The following is a 23,800-nucleotide window of genomic DNA, read 5'->3' on the forward strand; positions in this document are numbered from 1 at the left end:
TTCCACGTACAAGTAGGTCAAGGAAGATGTTTTCCAAAATTTGTACTTCTTAGTTGCAAATAGGAAAATTTCCCTCATTTTCAGGTCCAAAAGGCTATATTAAACCTGATCTCAAGCTTATGTATGGTTTTGCTTGACCTTATTCAGAATCCCGTCTGCTAGAAAATTGCCTTTTGTTGTCACTTAAAATATATTTCACTGTCAACATTACTCAGCATTCAAAAAGAAGAGCTTTCAATCCAGTTATAGAGGTACAGTGCAATCCTGACTTCACTGATGCCAGTGGTAATATTTCCACCTGTTCTGATGGGACTAAGATTTTCTTCCACTATCTTTATTGATTCAGTTGCTTTCATTGAATTCCTCCCCCCCTCTATTTTTCCTCTGTATTACAAAAAAGCGTTATTTTGACAGAGCAGTGTATCTGTACATATAGAAACCTTCAGTCCCTCATTTATGCAATGGCAGTAACATTTACATAACAGCAGCATTATTGTGTTTTCATCACTTCATCTGTATGAAGGTAATGGCTCTCCAACTACATAAGAAGTGCACAAAAGCTGAATTATAAAATGTACTTCTTGTTCTGGTGTTTCTTCTAATTTTTCGTAGCAAGAACACTGACCCTGCCAGCAGCCATCAATCAGCCAGCATAAGAAATGCTCACTGGCCAGTTTTGCAGCTTTCTTCTCTAGTCAACATGAAATCTGATGAGAAAATTTTGATGAGAGCTGGAATAATAGCAAATAGGGATGTCTAATGCTCCTGAAATGTTTCCATGCAGTCTTTTTACTTTTTCTTTAATGAAATTATTTGGGAATATCTTGAAGTTTCTTTTTTCTTTTATACATAAATTGTGTAATGCGATATTCTGATGTGTTCACAGATATAACTCTGATTAGGCAGATGTTAGGCAGATATAACTATGATTATGCAGAGGATTCCAATTTTAGCTTAATGTCTTAAAATCTCTCTAGTACTTAAGAGCAAAAGCAGGACTTCTATACAGGATCTATCAAGTTAATGTTTTTCTTTCTTTCCACCGTTTTTAAACATTTCTGTTCTCTCTTGACTGTCTACCAGAGCACAAACATTTTTCTCATCTCTTGGCAAGTACACAATTTAAAAGAAATTTCTTATAAAGAGTGTGAATCATCTGTGAAGGTAAAGTTACAGGTGCAATTTATTGTCACTGCATCTGTAGAAATAGACATCTGGGTCAACAATCGGTATCTTAACTACTGTGTATTGTGGTTTATTCAGCTGCAGAAAGGGAACAGTAATATTTACATCATGGGTGAATTTGAAAGAATAAATATTGTGAGGTGCTTTGAGACCCGTGTTGAGTCTCTACTGCAATATCCATTACAGAGCTTTGGCTCGAAAACTGCGTGCCCAGGCCTGCATGTATTAAAATGGATGGAAAAGCTCCTCTTGATTTTAGTGGTGCTGTTCATGACCCACACAACTCCTGCAAAGTTATGCAGTGAAACTGTTCAGCAGCCTGGAAGTAAAGCCTATGATCCTTTAGCTTGCAAACATCTATCATATGCTTTAAATATAAGTAAAATAGGGGTTGCTAAGGATTCCTATTTAAACCTCAGAGAATTTATGATTCAGTAACTCTTGAATATTTTGTGAAGTTTTCCTCCTTAAATTAGTCATTCTTAAAGAAAAATATCCTGACTGTTTTGTAATACCCTTGATTTATGTCCAAGCTGTACTAACAAAATTAAGACATGTAGCAGCAGCACGAAAACGGACTTGCCTACTGTCTTGACATGTGCATCTCATGGAATGATTGCTCATTGGTGAAAATGCCAATCATTAGGGAAAGTGATTCATTTTCAGGAGTAGATGATATCTCCTGATGTCACATGGCATAGAATCAATGGTGTGGGAACCAGCCACGGACAATTTTTAAAGTACTTGAGTGAAATTTCAGTCTTCAAAATACTCCCATAGAAAGAATTACATTTCTACCCTCTTGTAATCACAGAAGAGGAGGAGTTGCTTTTAGAAGAACATCTGAGTAAAGAAAAATAGCAAACTACTGATGGAAAAAAATCTGAGTATCCCACCATTATTAATTTTGGTAAAAAGGACAAGTAATGCCTCCTGCCCACTCCATGCTCACACACCAGTGCTGGAGACTGAAGTTATCATGGGAACCGCAGTGAGCACAGGAAGCACTCAGTTGTTTCCAATAGGGTGAGCAGGTGGACTTTGCCAAAGCCCTGTGCTGGGGAATTTGGGGTGCTGCTGCCCCTGGGGACGTGGAGCCATAGGGCACAGCATCTGGGGTTTCCCAACTGCATGGACTGTGCAGAGAGAGGGTGGAAAAGGGAGTGGGTGAGCTGGATTGTTCTTCTGAAAAGCTGTCAGCTCTGTGAGCCAGGACCTTTTTTTGTTGTTGAAATGCCAAAGTTCATTTTTCTGATTTGTCACTTATTCCCCAGATTCACTGATACCTCAGTGCAACTGCAGCCTTGGCAGCTCCTGCTGAGTGTTATGTTAGCTAGCTTGTGGCAGTGCAGTGGCAGGAGCAGCACGGCTCAGGGTGGGCCAACTGTTAGGGAATGCACCCCCTTCCCAGGATAGGACTGTTAGGGAATGCACCCTGTTCTCAGGATAGGCACTATACTGCTAGAAGTAGAGCAAGCATGCAAGAGTTGTCATAGCCCTTAAATTAAGTAAGATGCAGAGCATGCTCTCATCTATCAGGAGTAAAGAGAAAGTTAAGTTTCATTAGCAGGACATTATCAAATGCTTATGAAAATCAGAAAATTGGTTTCCGTTCACACAAGCTTAGCCATTTGCCTTCTCCAGTGACTGTTACTGATGGCCTGCTGGTATTGTAACTTGCAGTTTCCTAAGCAGCAGCCATGCTGGTGGTCTCAGTGAAGAATGAGGAGCCCTGAGAGACTTGCGCTTGAATTGTGAAAAACAAAATCTTTAAAAGTCTCTAAACAAAACAAACTGAATACATTTATACAGAGAAGTGCTGATTTGCAAATGGAAGACAACTTGGTGCTTTTGCAAAAAAAAAAAAAAAAGGGGGGGGGGGAATGAGGGGTGGGGTGGGAGAAACCACCATGAAACAGTAAGGCTAAAGAGGATTTTAGCTGCTCTGGTATTTCACAGATTACCGAGAGGCAATTTTGTTAATGAAGCAGTGGGCAGCACTTTCCCTGTTCTTGCTGTATCAAAGCAACCGATGGTTGAGAAAGGTATTTTGTTCTGTGCCATTGAGACTTCTCCAGGTATTGACAGATGGAGAAAATACCGCAGCAGGTTATTCTGAATCACAAGGTTGCCAGCTTGCAATTTTCAGGCTGGAGGTGGAGAGCTACACTTAAATATGTGATCCTATATTGCTCCCCTTATGCGTCACTTTGAAACATGGCAATGGCTCTTTATGGGGAAGAACAGGGATAATTACAATGGTGGTAGACCCTGTGTGTAATTATGGAAATCACCTTACTAAAGTAAATGGAGAGCTTTTAAATGTCCCAGTTTGGAGCTCTATTATATTGCCTATGGCTGGATTAATATTTATGAAAAAGGTTGTACTTGGTTTTTGCATACAGCTCATTCATGTCATTTATCACACTATTGTATAGGAAGAAGGTTAACAAACAGATGATACTACTGTGTGTCTGGAAAATGTGTCTGCGTGTAGCTTCTAAAGCCAGTCATGATGCATCTTGAAAGCCTGTTGAAAATGTTGCACTAATGGTTTGAGTGAGAAAATGGATGATTCCAATAAAAACAATAATGCGAATCAAATACTTGTTGATTGATGGAGATCTTTTAACTTACAGGTTGGAGGTCACTAGAATACTGTTTCTTTTATGCAGGTTGTTTTTAAGTGATGTTAAACATGCAGAAATTTAGTCAAAGATGCTGTAGGATGGCCATAATGAAAGGATCTTACAGACTTATTTTAAATTGTTCTAAGGAAGCATGACTTATGATGTTTATCCAAGTTTCAACTCTTCACGTTTTACAAGAGTCCCTTCAGACCTTTTGGAGAAAAATTATTGCTCGTAGACAATAGTTACAACAGTCTCACAGAGGCTGAAAACATTACATATGGTATCTAGTGGTTGTGTTGCAATCTCAGTTCTGGCAGCAATTTAATATCTGACCTGTGGTTAGATACTCTAGGCCCAAAGGGTTCTGAAAAGATAGGTTTTACAGCTATGCTCCTAAAGGATGAGTATTTATTGGAAGCCTGTTGCAACTACAAAATGCTAGGCAAGTGTTTATAGATGGTAGAATGAGAGCTTAAAAACATATACTTACAATAAAGCTTTTTTGTCTACTGATACAGGCAGATCTAAAAGGCACTGTACTTTGTGCCTTGCTAACTTTGACCTTTGACTTGTGCCATGAACCATGATTTTTTTTTTTTTTTTTTTACCTCTTTCCAACAAAGCCTGCTGTTTCAATTTCCAAACTCCTTTAGGTCGACTAGAGTTTCATCATATGGAGAACACGTAGTCTTCCTTCATATGCTTACTAGAGCTTTCCCTATCACTTTTCCCATCACTTTGAGATGCCACAAGTGCATCTCACCAAACAGTGAGGTATATTCTGATTTTTTTTTTCATTTTCTGTACTTCTTTTGGTACTACCCATAAATAGTTATCATAGAATGTCACAGTCATGCTGTAAGATTGAGGGTGTGCGCATCCTCAGTAAGGGATGTGAGGTATGCACAGAGAAACCTAGATCTTATGAGATAATGGAATAAATGATTGTGTTTTTGTCTGGTCTTTTGCTACTATATTTTTTTTTAGCTGTATCTACCTAAACTGAAGGTCATCTGTTAAAAATAGAACAGCATCCTGAAAAACATATTTTACTAGTAGCCATAGTCTGTTTTGGAAAAAAAAAAAGAAATATCAAAAAGCAGAGAGGAAAATTAAGAGCTCTAACATGAAAACATCTGAGTCTATTGAAAATTCCGACTTGAGCTGAGCTACAGATTTAAGGCCCTTTCAAACTCAGGTGGACACAAAATACAGAAAGAGGTAGGGGAACTATACAATTGCAACTGGATACTGGCAGAAGAGGAGCAAGAATTGGAGAAGTGAAGAGATGCAGTGCTTCACTGAGAATCAGAGGATTGGAATGAAATACCGAAATATGAACTCCTTAATATTCACTAACAAAACCAACAACACTAAAGAATTTTGGCTATACTGTTGTATTGGTATTAACGTATATGGTTATGGCAGTTGAAGATTTACTAGATCATGAGGGAAAAAGCAGATACATTTTCAACAAATGTCTTGGAAGGAATTCGGCTATCCAATGAAAAGACTAGTGCTGTGCTGACTGCAGAAATATCGCTAACCTGTTTCTCAGAACTGAAGGAAATTTTGAACATATGAAGGTGCAGGTGTTTTAGATACATGCTCAGAAACTCAGATAATTAATCTTAATCAGTGTGAGTAAATAAGGATGCTAAAGAAAAAGGGTGAATATATTCCTTTACCAGGAGAATGAAACTGTCCTCTCTACCCCAAACAGAGGACCAGAAATGGTTAACTTTCAATCTGTAAATGCCAGCATGGGAAGGATAAAACAGGGAAATGATGGTTAATGATCGTTCAGAGCTTGATTCATCATTCATGGCTTTAAAGCAGATTTACAAATCATGATCAGCTGTTTGCTTCCAACTGAACAATGTTCCTTTTCCTTTGGAAATCACAATAACAAGCCCCTAGAGTTAACTTCCTGCTGAGAAGGTGGCTGTTCCTATTTCACACAGTTAATAGATCACCTTGTCTTTGTATGGCTGCACTCGTTAGTTTTGGCTTGCAATTTGCAGGTTAACTTTGCAGCCAAGAGTATTATCAGCTTCCCAGTTGCAGTATATTAGCATGGTTTGGCATTTCAGAAAAAAATGGGTTATATATTATTTTAAAATGCCATCATATCTGTGAGTAGAGAAGATATAACTGAATAAATACAGCTTTAAATATAGGCTGCTTGTTTTTTTCCTAGTGTGTCAGTAATAATTTCCCTTACATTTTGTCATGATATATTTAATAATGTAGGAATCTTAAGGGAAGACTGAAGCTGAATGAAGTTTTTACTTATATTCCCATTAACTACATAACTTTTACACACACGCCCTGAAGAGATGTGTCTCTCCTTAATATGTCTGACTCCTTTACATTGCCTGTTTTCTGTGCTGTTTTTCCATACAACTTATAAATAGCCTATGTATATTATGTTAAAAACTCTGTATATGTTTGTGAAAGCATCTTAGATCACGTAGAGCACTTTAGTTAGGTTGCAGAACTTGAAGCTGGTCCCTCCCCTGTGGGATGATGCATGCCAACAGGTCAGGCCTCTGCTCTGCAGGCCTCTGGTGGGCCGGCTGGCTCTGTGTGCAGGTGCCCTGGTGTTCTCAGGTTCCTTGTGCTCAGCTTGGGCTTGCTTCAGCTTTCAGAGCAGATCACAGTAAAGTAGCTCAGGCTGTAGTAGAAATTGACTGCAAGCACCATTCCAGTGCCAGAACTCCTTTAAGCTTAGTTTCTATGATTTCTGTTGTGCCTGGGGCAAAAGAGAGGTGGTGGAGTCTCCGTCCTTGGAGATCTTCACAAGCAGCCTGGACATGGTTGTGGGCAACTTGCTCTAGATGCCCCTGTTTGAGCAGGGGGGTTTGGCCAGATGGCCCCTGGAGGTCCCTGCCAACCTTAATCATTTGGTGAAAAGGAAGCAGGAATAGTTATTTCAGCACCTTCTTGTGAAAGAGGACCAGAGCCTGCGTACAGCGGGGCTCAGATATCTACCCATCCACTGGTCAGTGCAGGATGCGCGTGACCTTGACTATTGTTCCCAGATAGTGATAGTTATGGATCAACACTGCAGTGTACACTGAACCATGCACTCTTCAAGGCAGGCCACCCTTGCATCCGTTTTCATAACGCAGTGAGACAACAGGAAGGAATCACCAAGGAAAATTCTGCCCCCAGTTACAGCAGTGTTAATGCAGAGTAACTGAGTCCATCTGTGCTGGATTTAGCACTTGGAACAAGAGCTAAATTCTGTCAGGAGTCATATCAATTCCACTCATTCCAAGGGACTTATTTTGGATTTACTTTTTCATGGGGTCGTGTGTTGTTTTATTGACACTAATACAAGATGGCAGGGAATGCGTGTTATTTTTTTGCACGTAACTCATCTCTATACTTTTCCTGTATGCTCTTTTCATAACAATTTGTGTAACCCTAGTTTTAAAATAGAACATCGAATAGGCAGGACAAACAGAATAAAGAAAAGAAGTCACCTTTAGGCTCAGATAACACAACTGTTACAAATGCAATTAATGCACGGTCTAAGGGGACTAGCTGAAATTCTGTGCAGAATCATTATACCCTATGACCTTCCAAGCTTTGTCATTTATTGTGGAATTTGTTGCTAGAGAAATTCTCCTTTCTTTTGCTTTTATTTCCCTGAAACGTGTGCATTCTAGCAGTAGTCATCAGAACTGCAGGTATTAAGACATAGGGTAGGGAAACTTAAGAATCCAATAATCTCTTGAATGCGTGTGATAGATTTAGAATTAGTCTTGAGCATTGTTTGATGGCTGCAGTTCTGCACACAGTAGCTCTAAAAAATGTTAATTGCTGAGGAGCTTACACCCAACCTAGTAAGCAACTAGAATCCAAATTAATGCTAATGAGAACTATTCATACATCACAAGGAGAACAGAATGCCAGAAAAGTCATTTTTCTCCTGAAGCAGCCCGTCTCCTTGACTCTGTCAGGAGCAGGAATGCATACCGTAGGAAATCAGTCTTCTCTTGTTAATTCCAGCCGAAATACCCCAGAAATGTTTCTTGCAAGTGTTTTGACAGAAAGTACAGAGATAGATTGGAGGCCTGGTCCTGGGTGTCGCAGCTGGAAGTAACACGGGAAGGCTTTTCTAAAGGAATATGGTGAGGGGGCTCCACAGCCAAACTGGGAACTTATGCATTAATATTCAAGTCAAAGTAAAGCTTCTACATTTAAAAACTGACAACAAAATAAAAAGCAGAAAAAAATTCCTGAGAAACAGGAAGATCAAAAATAGATCAAAAACATTTAACAAATGGAAATAAGCACTTAATCCTCCAGTGTGCTAAAGAAAAAGGGCTCACAAAGGCTGGTGCTGACAACATAAAACCTTATGAGAGGAAATTTTCAGGAAGGGCCCCATGCACATGAAATGCAAAGCAAATGAGCGTTTTAATTCAATCTGTCAAAATTAATTAGAAATGAGATTAAAAGAAAAAACCCACACAATCAGATGAAGCATTAGCTTATTAATGTTAATTCCTGTTCTGTTATTGTTTGTGATAAACTGAGTCATAGCTATTTGCTCTGCCATTGATGAACTGCTCTGTAGAATCTGAATTTTCTTTTTACTTACCCCTGAAAGCTTGAGCAGAAAATGCCTATCTGTAGTGACAAGCTCATAACCATATCTCCTCAGCCTGTTTCAGAAGCTTGAGGAGGGAGGTTTTGGGTGTAAAGGTCTTGCTGAGGCTTCTCCTGTGGGAATTCCCTGCCCTAGGGAAGTGTGCACTTTTCAGGGAAGGTCCTGGGAGCTGCTCCCAGATGTTGCATGTTATGAGGAGTTCCTGAGAAGGCCTGTGAGCATGTGTTGCATTTGCCCTGAGCTTCTAGCCTCCTCTGATCCTTGGCTATTTGCTGTAGCTTCTTCACTGCATCTCATAGCATACTTAGTTGGTCTTTCCCTGCTGTGTGCACTCAGGAGATAGTTGCTCAGCCTTGGTATTACTTGTGTGGAGTGTGACTGTTAGATTGCAGTTGCCTTGCGTGTAGAGGCTGGGAGAGCATGTGTCTGCTTGCTAGAGAAGGTGCAGGCATTTTTGTTCATTTGTGTTGATTGGACCTGACGCTCTGTGCATGAAATCACACCTCAGATGTTCATAATGTTTGTGCCAGATTGGCAAGAGGAATATTGCTGTAAATGCCCCTAAATAGGTGTTGTGCATTTCTGGAAGGAACACTACATGTCTGGACCGAGTGCGGGAAGGTCTGGTGCAAGGGTTGACTATTTTGATCAGACACGTCTGATGTTAGGAAAATGTTATCAGTCCATTCTTATTGGAAAAGGTCACAGATCACTGTTCTGTGCTGTACGAAGGATAGGTATGTCGATAAAGACCTAGTAAGCATTATGTCTAAGACATTATGCTCATTTTGTATTCATACTTGTAAGCAGTCACATCTTTATACTTAAAAATAAATAAATAAATAAAAATCTAGCTCTCCTAAGTGCAAAAGTAAAGATGGCACCATAAATACATGGCTGCCTTGTTGAATCTGCAGCAACAGAGCATAAACCAAAAACATATAGAGATGTGGAGTATATATATTGCCATATAAAAAGTTACAATAAAAATATAATTTTCAATGCTCCTTTATGTTCATGGATATATTAATGAAGATATATAATACAGTAAAATGAGCAGATTTAAGAACAAACCATGAGACATCTGCATTTTTAGCTAGAAATTTCTATAGGTTCCTAATCCTATCCCTATGCACTCTAAGAGGCAATCTGGGCTGGGGAGGGAGACATCAAAGAGGCAGACACCTCCGAATCACTGCAGTTTGGAGGTGGTTGTGGAGATATTTCATTTATGCCTTGTTTCCCAGAGTGACATGCTAAGTTAGGTGTCCTTGTGCCATCCCTAACTCATTGAGACAGCAGTGAACTGAACCAAAAAATCTCAGCTGCCAGGTGAGTTACTGGCTTTTTTTTTCTTTTTAAACATAATAGCTTAGGTGTTAAAGCACTCATCTGAGAAGTGACAATTGGGATTTTTGGTTCCTCTTGGACCAACAGGGGTTGAATTAATTGTTGCTGTTTCCTGAGAAAATTATCCTAGCAGGCAAGATACCAATCAGCCTCTAGTGAGGCTGTGTTGTTTCTATATGAATACAGCTGCTGAGGCTGCACCATTATGTAATTGAGAATGAAAGTGAGGGAAAAGACAGAGTTGAAAAATATTCATACATTTGATGTGGAGTATGTAAGTATTTTATACTTACGTATTTTCCACGTTATTTTTATTCTTTCCTTGTATTTTAAAATGTAAGGTGTTGTTGAATTGAGTAGCAGATAAGAAAACATAAAAACTATATATTGCTTCTTTAAATTTGGGTAGCAACGTGTGGAACAATCAGATCCAAGGCTGTTTTATATGCATTTTCATGGATCATTAATAAATAGCATTTTCTGCATATCACAAAATATGAGCCTCTAGTTTAGCTAGAAGGACCAAGCCCTACAGGCCAACCACATCTTTATTTGCTCCACTTTCCCTCTGGCCATGATGCAAAATATTAATAGCAGTTTAACTATGTCTTAGCATACTGTATATGTACACATAGATATACATTTTCAAATCTGAGTTTTAGTTAAATGTGAGTGAACCTGATATGCAGTCATTTGTGCAGCAAGTGTAATCATATTTTATGCATTTGAGAATTTTGGATGCCTGAAGTACATGAAAAGAACTTTATGAGTACTTGCATTATTGCATATTTCATTATAATGTAATTCTATATTAGATATTCTATTTATGCAGAATCCAAAAATAGTTTGCGCTGTGTAGCAATGCAAATTTCAGTGAATAATCCACAAAGAATTTCAAAACCTTAACCATTTGTGACATGCACAGTCCTGTAACTTTAATGAAGAATCAAGCTTTGAATAAATCATGCTGTGCTTTTTATGAGTAAAAACCATTTCTGTGCTTCCCTATTAAAAAGGGGTCTGTCAATTCTTATCTTAATCATATTGGAAATATTAGGGATTATCATTACTTTTCAAAATTATTCAAACTGGTTTTAGATGTTCTGTTGATAGTTAAATTGTAAATCAGGTTTCTATACTCTAAGGCTGAGCTCCCCCTTCCCACCTGACAGCTGGCCACTGGGGAATCAGACAGCATAAGCAGCTTCACGACCAAGGCTATGTAGGATAGTGTAACAGCTGTGGGAAAATCTGCTTCCCCCATCCTTTTTTTTCTAAAACACAGAATGGAGGAAATTTCTTTCTTACTAGTTTGGAAAAGAGCAGACGTTAATAGGGAAGCTTTGTTTTACTGGTGCGACTGAGGCTCTTACGAGATTGAAGCCAAAAGCATGTCTAATGAAAGGCTTGAAGACTATATGCTTTGATAACTTCTCTTCTACTGGTGTAAACTACGACTAATGGACTGCCCTAAAGTTGGTGGTATTAACCTTGATGTTACAACCACAGCTTAAGTCATCTCAGAGTTCAGACCGCAGGTTCTCAGCAGCGTGCATAAAAATATAAAGTGAAATGAGGAAGGAATCTCTTCTTGAACTATTCATAGACATTGCAAAGGAAGAGCAGGGACTTTTCTTTAAAATAGGTAGTACCGAGCAGAAGTTTGCCTAATAATGGTATAAGAAAAGATCCAACAATAATTGTTTATAGCTGGATCTTTTATAAATAAATAACAATTTACCATTGCTTAAACAATTCAAGATGATAGTGAATTAAGAAATTCCCTGTTTCAAAGAACTGTAGACAAATGTTTCATTTTTCAACTGTTTTTCTCTATTTCTGCATATAAAGTTAAATATTTAAAGTGCTATAATGTGATAAAGAATCAGTTCAGAAAAATCACCAGGTTGCTTTTACGAGATTGAGTATTTCACTGTCTGGTTGTTAGAAATTTTATAGGGTGTGTTTTATTCGAAGTCCATCACTGCTGCCTAGGAACTTCAAAGAACTTGAGATTTTACCATTCGTAGACTGTGTCCCTACTACATAATTACATGGAAAAACATAAAAAAGAAAAAAATCTATAAAAAATTGTCTGCATAAATATTGCATGCTTTACAATAACTTCTAAATATATATTTAAGAGGTTAAAACTGTTTTCATCAGGTACAATAGTACAATATAAAAAAAAATCTGACTAAACTCAGCAGCCCCAAACACTTATTCTATTCCTTTATGTAATTAAAGATGCATTTCCTAACCTTTCATGACAGTATTTGTTGCTTCTTGAAATAGCAGCTCCAGAACACTGGAGACACAATTTTTTGGTATTGTTTTCATGATCTTTTAGGTGCACTGTATACCCTATGTGAAACCTACTATTTTACAATCTGTTAATTATTTCTCTGCTCTGGGCACTTCTATGACTGGTTGTGACCTAGCCACAAAGGAGCAGCTGAAAACATTCTGTGCAGCCAGCTACTCCTTTATTGTCCATCTTTAGGAACAGCCCCTTCTTCTAAAAGTAGAAAGAACAGAGTTCATAGAATAAAATAATTGGTCTGTTCCACTCTGTCACAGGCCAAACCCTGTAAGTCATAGCATATTCCTTTTCCCCTCTACCACTAAGAACAGAGGGTAATAGGTTTTGTGGTTGTGATGCTGTCTTTATGGTAATAGAACCAGCTGAGGCTGATTTTCTTTATCTGTAAGTCAGATTAGACTCTGTTTATGATAACTAGAAACAAAAACAAAAAAACACTCAACCCCAAAACAATTAATATCTACCCCTCAGTCCCCTGGGATGTTCTAGGTCTGTACTTATGAATTTATTTATCTGAATTAATAAGCTGTATTCCTCTTGGCTCTATACTCAGGCTTTAATTACACTTTTGAAGCTCATAGTGCAGTGTTAAGATGAAAGACAGACTTTGTCTCTCCTGCTTTGGACTTACGCATCCTGTGAAAGTAGTTAAAATGAGCTCCTGAAATGTAATGTCCTGCCACAACCCCTCATGCAAGCCTATAGTCAGCCCTGTATCAGTATTTTCGTTCTTCTGATTTATTCCCTCCACCTTCCCTTTACGTCCCCTTGAGGAGAAGTGCAAATATATTGATTCACCTTATATTTGAATGTGTGATGATGCATGTGTTATGGTGAATCAGGCACCTATTTCAATATCAGAAAACAGAAAACAGCTCTTGGGTTTTTCTGCTGTCGAGAAGTGCATTATTTTGAATCACTGATTGCTGGAGTTTTCTTAAAATTAGAGGCACGCATTTTTTTTTTCCCCTTCACGCATTTGTATTTTTGCCTTAGCCTGATTGATGGTTCTGTGTTTGAGGATGCTGAAGCAGTTGCACTCAACTCAGCCATCAGAGCCCATACCAGCAGTGCCCGTTCTACAGCCACCTCCTAGGTAGGAAGAATGCCAGGCTACAGACAAAGCTTCTGAATAAGGCCTATTGAGGGTCCAATCCACACCCACTGGAACATTTGTCCAGTGTTTAAGGGCTTTGCATCCTGATATTAGCTTTCTATAAAAGAGTTCAATTCAACAATACTTTCTAATACATGGCAAATCATTAATGTGCCCTTTGGATTCCTGGTAATAACCTTAATCATACTGAATTCCTTTATAGTCTTAGGGCTTTTATGAGAATACCACTGTGATTTCACGTTAATGACAAACCCTTATGAGGAAGTACAACCACTTTCTTGCTTAGGTAATGTTCTAATTAACAACATCTTGCTGTGACAATTGCTGCTATAAAAGAAGTACCATTTATAGATGGTATTATGTATGCAGCATGTGCTGCGTGCACATCCAAGCATCCTGATATGTGCTAAGTGGCTCAGAAGACAGTGGAAGATACACATGCAGAAGAACATTTGAAAACACTTTAGGTGTAATGCAAAGTAACTTTTTGTGCATCCAGGGCTGTAAATGAAATAATAAGAGCCTTAGAAGAAGAATCTAAGTATGGTTGATTAAGTCTACGTCAGGTGCTTCCGGTATTCCTGTATCATATTTAGGTCTCCTGGGTACTGTTAAGTATTGTCAGCCAACAAACTAATTTCATGCTCAAGTGGACTAATACAAGCATAGGCCTCTGCTGCTTTGTATGTTCAGGCTACAGTACGTTGTAATAATAAAGTGAGAAGTGGAGAAAAAATAAAGCAGAATTAAGAATTGTCACATGGAATAATAATCAATATCCACCAGTAAAATCAAATGCTAAGGTAGCCTGAGCAGTAGTTTGTCCAGGTCAATAAACTGTGAGTGCGTTCACTTCAATGGGCTTTGGATCAACTCCTTCAAGTTCTGTATTTGAGTGGATAGGTATGGTAACTTACAGCTGTACAGGCAGAAGTATGCTGCAGAAACGGATTTTTTTTTTTTAATGAAGGAATTTTTCTAGTTGTAAATTCTGTCCATTCTAGAGCATTTGACTCTTGGCCAATATCAATTAATATAGTACTTCTGTACAAAATATGCCTATATTCCTCTCATGGTAAAGCATAAATCTTGATACTGTTTAGATTTAACATGCAACAGCTGTCTGTGGTGGCTTAATGCAGCTGAAAAAAACATTAAGGGAAAAATGAAAGCAGTTCTGCGAGCTGGATTGCCTTGCTGAGGCCTTGGTTGTATGAAGTGCTATGTGCTCGTAGTGGGGATTGAAAGTCTGCTGAATAGCTTCAGAACTGGCCCTTGGTAAATCTGGGAGGAATGACTCAAATATCTCAGCCCTGGGGTGTAGGCAAAGGTTCCTTAGGCCAGGGTACTGTTGGCTCCCCAGTGGGCATGAAGCAGGTGGTGGTGCTTGCAGAGAAAGGGGCTTCTTAAAATTTAGCTGCTAGAACAGGAAATTAGGCAGACCCAGTCAAAAACTTACAGATATGTTATCTCTGTGTCTAAAGCACTGGTTCACTGATAATAATAATAAAACAAAAAGTCCAATTCAGTGAGTGGCATGATAGACTGGAACTTTACTAGGTTTCCTGTCCCTCTCCCCTTTACTCCCCTGGCTCCAGCAACCCATGTGGAAGGTACATTAACAGCCTCTGCTGAGAGCCCCACAAAACGCAGACTACAGAGTCTCCAGTTCCACTTCTCTACATTTTTGTCAACTTTCTGACTTTCTGGTGGGCTGCCAGATCCTATGCAGTGGATGAACCTTGGAAATGTTTCAGAAACATTCCAAAAAATAACATTTTGACTTTTAAAATAAGCTTTGGAGTTGTTTTGTACCAAAAAAATTAAAATGTCACTTTTTTTTAATGAATAATTTTATTTTTGAAACTTAGAACACCTTGTGGGATGAGGATTGTAGTTTCTAGCTATTGCAGATCTTAACATGGTTTAATATAGGTTTACGTGAAAGGAAGTGGCATAGTTGCACAAAGACCCATGCAGTTATATTAGGCTTGGTAGCCTCAATGAAACATTCTTTTTGTTGTGGTCCTTGTCACCAGAAATTGAAAGAATCCCTTGAACAGCACAAACAAAATGTATGCTACGTCAAATGAGCCAGGATGTTAAATGCAAAAAACTGGTGATTCTACACTAAATTGTCTAGAATAAGCTGTAGGCCAAGCTCTGCATTAGATACCAAACAGAACTCCTACAAAAATCAATGACCGTTCGATGCCAAGTACAGAAAATAGAACCAGGCCCTGCATGTCTCCAAAGGACAGCAACATGGATTCAGTAGCAGCTTACAGAACGTTTTTTTGAACTTCACTGTGAATCTCTTATCACACTGAATCAGTTTGCCTTTTCTTAGCTCGCAACAGCAATGATATGCTCGCCCTTTCCACTAGTATCATGCCTGCACTACTTAGGCATTATTTTGAACATTGATTTTTGAAATCCTATAAAGTTTCCCCAATGTTTCCCTATTCCTTCCTTTAAAGGCAAAAATACTGCATACTCTGAAGATATTAAAGAAATCTTATATGATAGCTTAGCTACCAGTGAAGTAAAGAGTAAAGCCTTTGGAGAGGAAAAAAGAAAAAGTTCACTCTCAGAATGACTTTAAAATAAAATTAGACTATGAAAAAGAATCCAACCTTTCTGTTGTCTTCAATTGTCAGTTTTTCTTCATAACTATTTTTTTCTTTGCTATTTTTTCAGCTCTAAACATGTAAATAGATCTTTCCACAGTGTATTGAGTCAGAATGAAAAATCTAAATAGCAAAAAATTCAAACTTTATCTCCTTTTGATTATATTTTGTGGAACCAAAGTTCCTGCAGCTCCTGTCTTCCTTCATAATCATGGTGGGGAAAGGGTGAGTTCAAAGACTTATGTTGTGCAGTAAAAACAAGAAACTGTCACAAATCTTTACATAAGTCTTTATGCAACAGAATGGTGAAAAGTAGCATGTGTCAAATACTGTAAAAGAACCTTTTTTTTTTTTTTCATTTAGAACTTTGTATTTTTTATTCATAGCTGGTATTTAACTCATTTTTAGTAATATTTTCTTGTAAAAAAATACCTGGACAGGAAAGAGACTTTCAAGGAACTGAGGTGAGACAAACTTCCCAAATGAGAATTTTACTTGCATAATCAATGTGGATTGTTTAAGAATTGTTCATTCAGTTTTCCTTCTGTGAGTGGAGGACAAACTGAGGTCACTTATTATTCTGGCTAATCATTAGCCATGTTTATTTATTAGGTTAATTTGCAGAGTTTCAACAATCTTGCGTCCTTGGAAAGGGTCAGGTAATGGCACCAAATCAGATATACTGATTATCTGTGCTGTAAAAAGAACAATGAGTTTTCATAGATCGCAAGCTTTCAAATGTGTTGTTTGAATGAGGTTTGAACCAAGTTTAGGCAATTAGTGCTACTAATAAAATGTCTTTTGGGGACCTTGTCCTTCTCAAGTTTGCAGTGCTTGACAGAGCTTTATGATAGTCAGCTGCTCTTGTGTCCTGCTTATGTAATGATGTCTCATGTAATGATGTCCACTCCAATCCATTGACTGGTATTTTTGCTTTCCTCTCAGATTTTATTATGATCTGCTTGTAACACCTGCAAAACCTGATCCCTGTGCTAGATTAGCACTTCTCCGCTGTGGATCCCACCTTTTGCTAGCAGCGAATTCTACATTACTGTTTGTGTGAGCTACTTGAATTTGCTTATATTGCCTTATCTGATGCTTCTTTGGTTCATAACAAAACTGAAGTCTCTGATATAGAGTTATCTTTACTCAGTTTGGAAGCTCTTTAGCAAAATAAGGTCTTGGTCCAAAGCTAGGACACTGAGTACTATTTTACTCTTGTCACTGAAGTGATAAATATTACCAAATCAGAATATTAGTAATTAAGAAAACTTTCCTTCTCTAGCAAGTGAAAGAAAATGGTGTGCACACGCATGCTTTTATCGCCTCTTGTCTTTTCTTTCCAAAGACATCTATTTCTGACAGGTCAGTAGCAAGTCATCTCTTAAGGAAAATTCAGCTGAAGGCCACAAAATGCTGAATTTTTCTTTGATTGTCAGTTCACCCTGGAATGGACTTTTGCTTTTAGCAGATTTCCCATTTTCTCCCAGGCACAGAATAGTACTTATCTTACTTTATAGGCAGCCATTATGTCTGTTTTATCCATGTACAAAGCACAGGAGAAATAAAATGATAGGTGCCCTGATAAGTTAAGGAGGATAAACTGAAGTCTACAAATAATGCAATTCCTTTTGGCTGATTGATTTCAGGTAAGTGCAAGGGACACAAACAACCTTTTTTAAACTGAAAGGAATGCATCTGAATGATGGATAACTGCAGTTCAAGTAGAAATGCTTTTAGAAGTTGCTTTATGGAGAATTGGCTCTCACAGTCCCACACTCCTGCTTCTATTCAGGGTAACTGAATGTTAGTTCCTCAAATTCAAAAGAAATCTGTAAAGGAGGAGAAACCTCTCCTCCTACTACTATTTGTGACAGTGTGCATGTGAGGGCACCAAAAATCACAGCTCAGTGGAAGTCAGACAGCAATATTCCTAGGAGGACTTGCCAACTTGGAGAGATATGAAAGATGCAGGTGTGTCACCGTAACACCTATAGTACCCATGCTTGCCAGCTGACAACAACTATCCTACCTCTTCTCAGCCCTCATGTCTGCCAAAGATAGGTAGCCCTAGAACTTTGGTCATTTGGTCTTGGCCACATCACGCAATCCCAATTTACCCCGCTGCCAGAGAAAAAAGGATTAGACTTGGCTGTAGGTGGGCACAAGGTCTATCTTTTTCAGTTTAACACTTACTAAATATTAAAAGAAACTTACCATGAATGTAAAGCCATCCTCTCTCTTCCTTCTCTTCTTACTTTCCTCTATCGTAGTTTTGCATGTTTTCATATTACAAAGTAACTATTCTTTTCTCAATATAAATTTGAGCCTGTGGTATTAAAGAGTAAAGCTCACCTTTTAAACGTATGTATCCTGCTACATAATGTAGGCTTCTCCTTATGAAGATCATGAGCATTTATGGATGGAGACATCTTAGCAGATACATTATGTTCCCTTTTTTATCTTCAGTTTATCAGTTTTATCTTCAGTTTCAGTTATTTCTGCATTTCTGCATCCCAAATACCTTCTCTCAGTACACAGTGTAAGAAGCAGAACAGTGCAGTCATCTTCCTGACTGATGCTACAGAACAGCCAGTGAGAGCAAAAATAACCCCACACGTGGCAGACAGTATTGTATGAATACAGAGAGAGCAAGAAGTCTTAGTGGACACAAAGCCTTGGGTAATATTGTATTAAACTAGAAATTATTGCAGAAGGTTAGTCCAAAGGAGCTGGAAAAGCAGGTAAAGACTCTTTGCAAGACATGCTTAGATTCATTTTACTTTGATTTTAAGCAATAGCTTGTGACTGGGAATACAGGCCTATGTAGATATGTAGATGAGAAAGAATTCCAACTCTAGACAGGGATACAATGTCTTGGGATTAGGCAACAAGAAACGGTGATACTCTTATATACAACCTGGCTGCAGTAAGCAAGTAAAGACTGAGAAGAGTTAAAAGCAAATTGCTACTAGCTGGGAGCAAAGCTACAATTTTGTGGGATGTGTAGGACTGGACAACTTTGCTCACCATTTGTTTGAGCTCTGCCCTTATGTACACAGGTTCTTGTCCTTGCAGGACAAAATTTCCACCTACTTACTCATTAGCTAAAGCTGGCTACATCTGCTTTGGAGAAAAAACAACAACCACAAAACCCCATCAACAATACAAAGACATGCTTATAGAGCTGTTTTTTTCCCCCAAACAAATTCTTAAAATTTTTTTCCTTCCTCACATCTCCACTAGCCTTTAGGAGTATACCACAGCTTCAAATGGTAATGTACCAAAAGGCTGTAAAAACAAGGAAGCTGAAATAAATTCAGTGGAATTTACCCACTGTCAGATACCAAGTATTTTGTTTTATATTGTAATTGTTTAAATTACTGAAATGAATATCCAAGATGTTATCTTGGATCAGCATCCTCACTTATGATGACTTAAATGATGTCATCTTCATTTTTGTTATTCCAATATTAACATTTCTTAGCCTAGATTTTAGAGAACAGTATGTTTCTCTTAGGTGTCAATACCTCTTTCAAAGATACTTGCTTAAAGAAAACAACCCATATTGAATCCATCTGACTCTGGATCAGGAGTCAGATGGACTCCTACTTTTTCATTCAGAACAAAAATAAAATCTGATTCTCAGTCTTTTTTTTTTTTTTTTGGTACAGTTCTACCCTAGTTGGGCCCTTTTCTGTTGTCTAGTACACACCTTCTTGACTTCTTCAGTGTTGTTTCTTCCCTTTAGCTTTTTGCCCATGAAATGAACAGGCATATAAGAGGTGTTATTGCCAGAAGAATGAGCATATTTGTGTTAATACCTAAGAGCAAATGTCGAAATATAGAAATGTTGCAGCCATGTATACTTTTGAAGTATATTACCAAAAAGATTGTTATTTTTCAGTATGTTTTCTTTGGAAACTTTATCATAATCCTCTGTACAACCTTGCACTAGGCATAAGTGCTGTGCTACATGACAATTTCTTGTTTTAAATTTAGCAGCACAGCTTCGTAGCATTAGGCAGAGAAAAGCAAACCTAGAAAGTTTGGGTGGATAATTTCTGTCTCCCTGAAAATAATGTATTTCAGAAATATAGTGAATAAATAAATGCTCAGTGCTGCAAGTTACAGCATTAGTGAGTTGAACCGTTATTGTATATGGACATACATTTTTGGTATTAGTAAAATATGGATGTACTGTTTGTAATGAAAATATATTTCAGGATATTGGTATGGCTATAATTTCTGAAAATCTGAATTCTGAAGGAAGATTATGACTTGAAGAGATTGAAAAGAATGTACTCTTTTTAAGAATCTTTAAAAGAAAACACAAACACTTTTACAATATTTTCCTGAAGTGCAGAAGACTTAGAAACCAGATTTTCTAGCGTGGAGCATCAGAAACCCCACTTCAAGATCTGTACTATACAGAAAACCTCTGAGAAGACAGTAGAAAAGACAACCTTTGTTTTCACTTCTGGTGAATGAATTCTACAGTCTTTTCGCTTTGCATGTAATGATGTCCAACTATTTCATATTGATTTCTGGCTTTTCCTTCTGTCTCTATCCCTTGTTTTCTAGCTCTACCCTTGTTGCTTCTTTCATTCTTTTTTCATACCTTTGCCCAGTTCTTGCCTTTCTTAGTTCATGTTTTCTTGTTTTCTCTCTCTCCTTTTTCTGTTTCAGAGCACAAAAATTTATTTATTTTTTCCATGTTCATCTGTCCCTTTCAACTTACAGCTGCTAATATGCAACCACAGGCTATTCCTTCTGAAAAAGAAGTGGGACTGGGTGGTATTTAAACCAGTTATGCTTGTACTCAGCATTAATTTTTAAACATTTTCCACTTCATACTGCATTTACCTGCTATTTCTAAGTATCCTTAAATAATTATCCTAGGGAAACATTTTAATTCTAAGCAATTTTTGGCCCTTAAAACTGTTCTGGTAGTTGAATTAGGGTAATGCATTCATTTTTAACCAAAAAAATGTTTTTTTCTTTTTTTCCATCAGAAGTCTCTTTGAAGGATAACTTCACTTGAACTCCTCTTAGGAAGCTATATTCCCCAAGGGTAGCATTTTATCTGCTGAAATATTTCATGCTAGTTTGCTGTAGCTCTTATCAGAAAAAAACATACATGTAGTTGGAATGTTAATTTCTGCTGAGTAGTGAAGGGCAATGGAATAATTAATAGATGTGTTACTGAATAATGGAGACTACTGGTAGAGCTTTGCATGTATGTGTGGAACTTAGCAGGAGGACTTCTATTATATTCATTGTGTTTTCTGTTAAAGGCTTAGGGCATGATTGTTATCATGGGATCTCACTGATATCTATGCAAAGCCTCTTCAGAGTCAGATTAAAATGACAAATTAGAATTGTAGCTTTAATGTCTCTTTGCCACCGGCAGTAGTGACAGCATGGGTGTCAAAGAGTGTATGCTCTACCTTTGCTTTGGGAAGATGTAGCTGTAAGTGTTTTGTCTCAGTAGGAATGTGAATGGAAGCACAAAAGCTCAGAAATCTAAGGAATATGAAGTATGAGCTCCAGGGAAATCCTGGGAGCTACATCTTCACAATGGGTGCATCTTTCTCTGCGGTTTGTAAGAGGTGTGGGTAAACCAGTGTTTTCTTATTTTTCCTTCTTCTTGGGTAGCTACCACTCTGAGGATATAAAAGTTCAGAAGCCACTGGGCTGCTTCAGTCTATATAATCTCTTGGTTTCCCAAACACAGAATTTAAACCAGATCTGATTTATAACTGGCTTAGTTTTCTCCTGCGATTTAAAAGGTTAATTTGTTTAAACCTATTGACTATATACTGCTGTAGGGCAGAGGTTCTGATCGCAGCTGGTTCTCACTGCTATAGCCTAACCACTGCACTGCCCTGCTTCTCAACAACTTCTGTGTATTTGAACTTTGAAGAATTCTTCTCCTTACAAAAGTGTAATTTCTTTTAATGTGTTTAGAAATGTTTAACGTGTTTCTGAACATACAACCTTTTTTTTTTTTTTTGAGTATTTCAAAGGTGCCAGTTGTAATGAAACTATCATCTGTGGCTTATGACAGAAAAGGATACCTGTGATCAAAGGCATACCATACTCTGAACAGCCATGCGCTCTCAGCTTTGGTTGTATTTTTATCCGAGTTAGATGCACTCTGCAAAATGAATAAATAAAAAAGTGAAAAGCATTTTTATGTCATAAATAAAATATGAAGTTCTAATATTAAAAATACATGTCAAACTGAATTACAATTAACTGCTTTTTTTTTTTTTCCTTTTAATTTAAAAAGCCTCTTTCGTGCAGGAATGTCATCTCTGTGAATGGGTTCATGAGTAAATGGGCTCATATAGCACATTTCTCATAGCTATATACTCACTAGAAGAGTGCAGCATTTAGTTTTATTAATGATTCCAATTTTATTAAGCAGATGAGAAGCACTATATTCTAAGATCAATAGAATGATATTTCGATTTAATTGCTATTGTGGGATTACTTCAGTTTACTCCTATAAGCTCAGATGCTATTTGCGTATGGCTAACAAAATGTCATTCCCAAAGGGAATCTGATATTCTAATAATTATGACACTACTTTCTGTGCTTCTTTCCAAGGTTATAGGAACACAGGAGAATAGTAAGGGTAATTTTAAGTACCAAAATGCACTGACTCAAAACACTGCATTCGATGCTGCAACCTAACTCTGGGGCACAGGTAGATGGGCTGTCATTTTACTCAACGTCATATTTTGGAATGATGCATTTGTAACGGTCTTCTGTGCAGACAGATAGTTTGGTCATGCTCTGGGCATCACAGCGGAAGAACCAGTGGCAGGATGGAATTAGGAATGGGACTGCCAGCTCTCTAAAGGATACTTCATTATTGTCTTGTGTCTGTTTTGCTGCAAGCTAGATTTCTTTTTAATGGAAATGTTTTTCTTTGTGCAATTTTAAACCTATTTAATAATTTTTCTTTTAATCTAATAGTACATTAAAATTTTATTTTCCTGTAATACATAAACATGCATGTAAATGGGCCAATGATAATAATATTAATGGATAAGGTTATATGGAGACAGAAACTATGTTGTAGCTGTTGCTGATTTTGCTAACAGCAGAGCTGGTCGCAGTGAATTTACAAATGCACTGAATAGGCCAAATATTATTCTCGGGTTCAGATTCTTTATTACTGAATTGAGTATTTTAGGACAGAATCTAGTAGCTGGGAGGGTTGGAGGGGGGTAGAAGATGGTGCTAATCCCTAAGAGAGCAGCAGAGCACTCTTCTAGGCCCTCGATATCTTAACAGTGCATTTTGACAAGTGTCCTGGTTCCAGTTAGGACAGAGTTAATTTTCCTCCTAGTAGCTGGTAGGGTGCTATGTTTTGGATTAGGATGAGAAGAGCGCTGATAACATGCTGATGTTTTAATTGTTGCAGAGCAGTGTTTACACCAGGCCAAGGACTTTTCGGCTTCTCGCTCTGTCCTGCCAGCGAGCAGGCTGGGGGTGCAGCAGGAGCTGGGAGGGGACAGACCCAGGACAGCTGACCCAAACTGGCCAAAGGGGTATTCCATACCATCTGGCGTCATGCTAAACAATATATAGGGGTGGCTGGCCGGGGTGGGGGGGCCGGCTGCTCGGGAATAGGCTGGGCATCGGTCAGCGGGTGGTGAGCAATTGCATTGTGCATCACTTGTTTTCTTACACATTATTATTGTTAATACTATTATCATTATCACTATTATTATTATTATTGTTATTATTATATTCCTTATATTCCTGTCTTAATAAACTGTCTTTATCTCAACTCACAGGCTTCACTTTCCCGTTTCTCTCCCCCATCCCAGAGAGGGAGGGGGGAGGGTGAGCGAACGGCTGTGTGGTGTTTAGCTGCCAGCCGGGTTAAACCACAACAACAAGATAGACACAGATGGGAAA

General features: G+C 38.0%; 1 protein-coding gene across 11 annotated transcripts in view; it reads right to left on the reverse strand.

Annotated features, from left to right (window-relative positions):
- The window catches only part of SLC9A9 (solute carrier family 9 member A9), a 236,140-nt gene that overhangs the window by 51,438 nt on the left and 160,902 nt on the right, over nucleotides 1-23,800 (reverse strand). For 9 of the 11 annotated variants that reach the window (XR_013955266.1, XR_013955267.1, XM_080605349.1 and 6 more), the window contains one exon: nucleotides 21,943-22,022. Coding sequence is in view for 9 of the 11 variants with exons in the window: in XM_080605349.1 (XP_080461475.1) it covers nucleotides 21,943-22,022 (80 nt within the window). In the remaining 2 variants the exon portion in view is untranslated. Of the gene's footprint in view, nucleotides 1-5; nucleotides 18,444-21,942; nucleotides 22,023-23,800 lie in introns of those variants that run through there. The other 2 variants (XM_080605351.1, XM_080605355.1) reach the window with 1 other exon arrangement.

Source organism: Anser brachyrhynchus (assembly GCF_964034855.1).
Source record: "Anser brachyrhynchus genome assembly, chromosome: 9".
Classification (NCBI taxonomy): Eukaryota; Metazoa; Chordata; class Aves; order Anseriformes; family Anatidae; genus Anser; species Anser brachyrhynchus.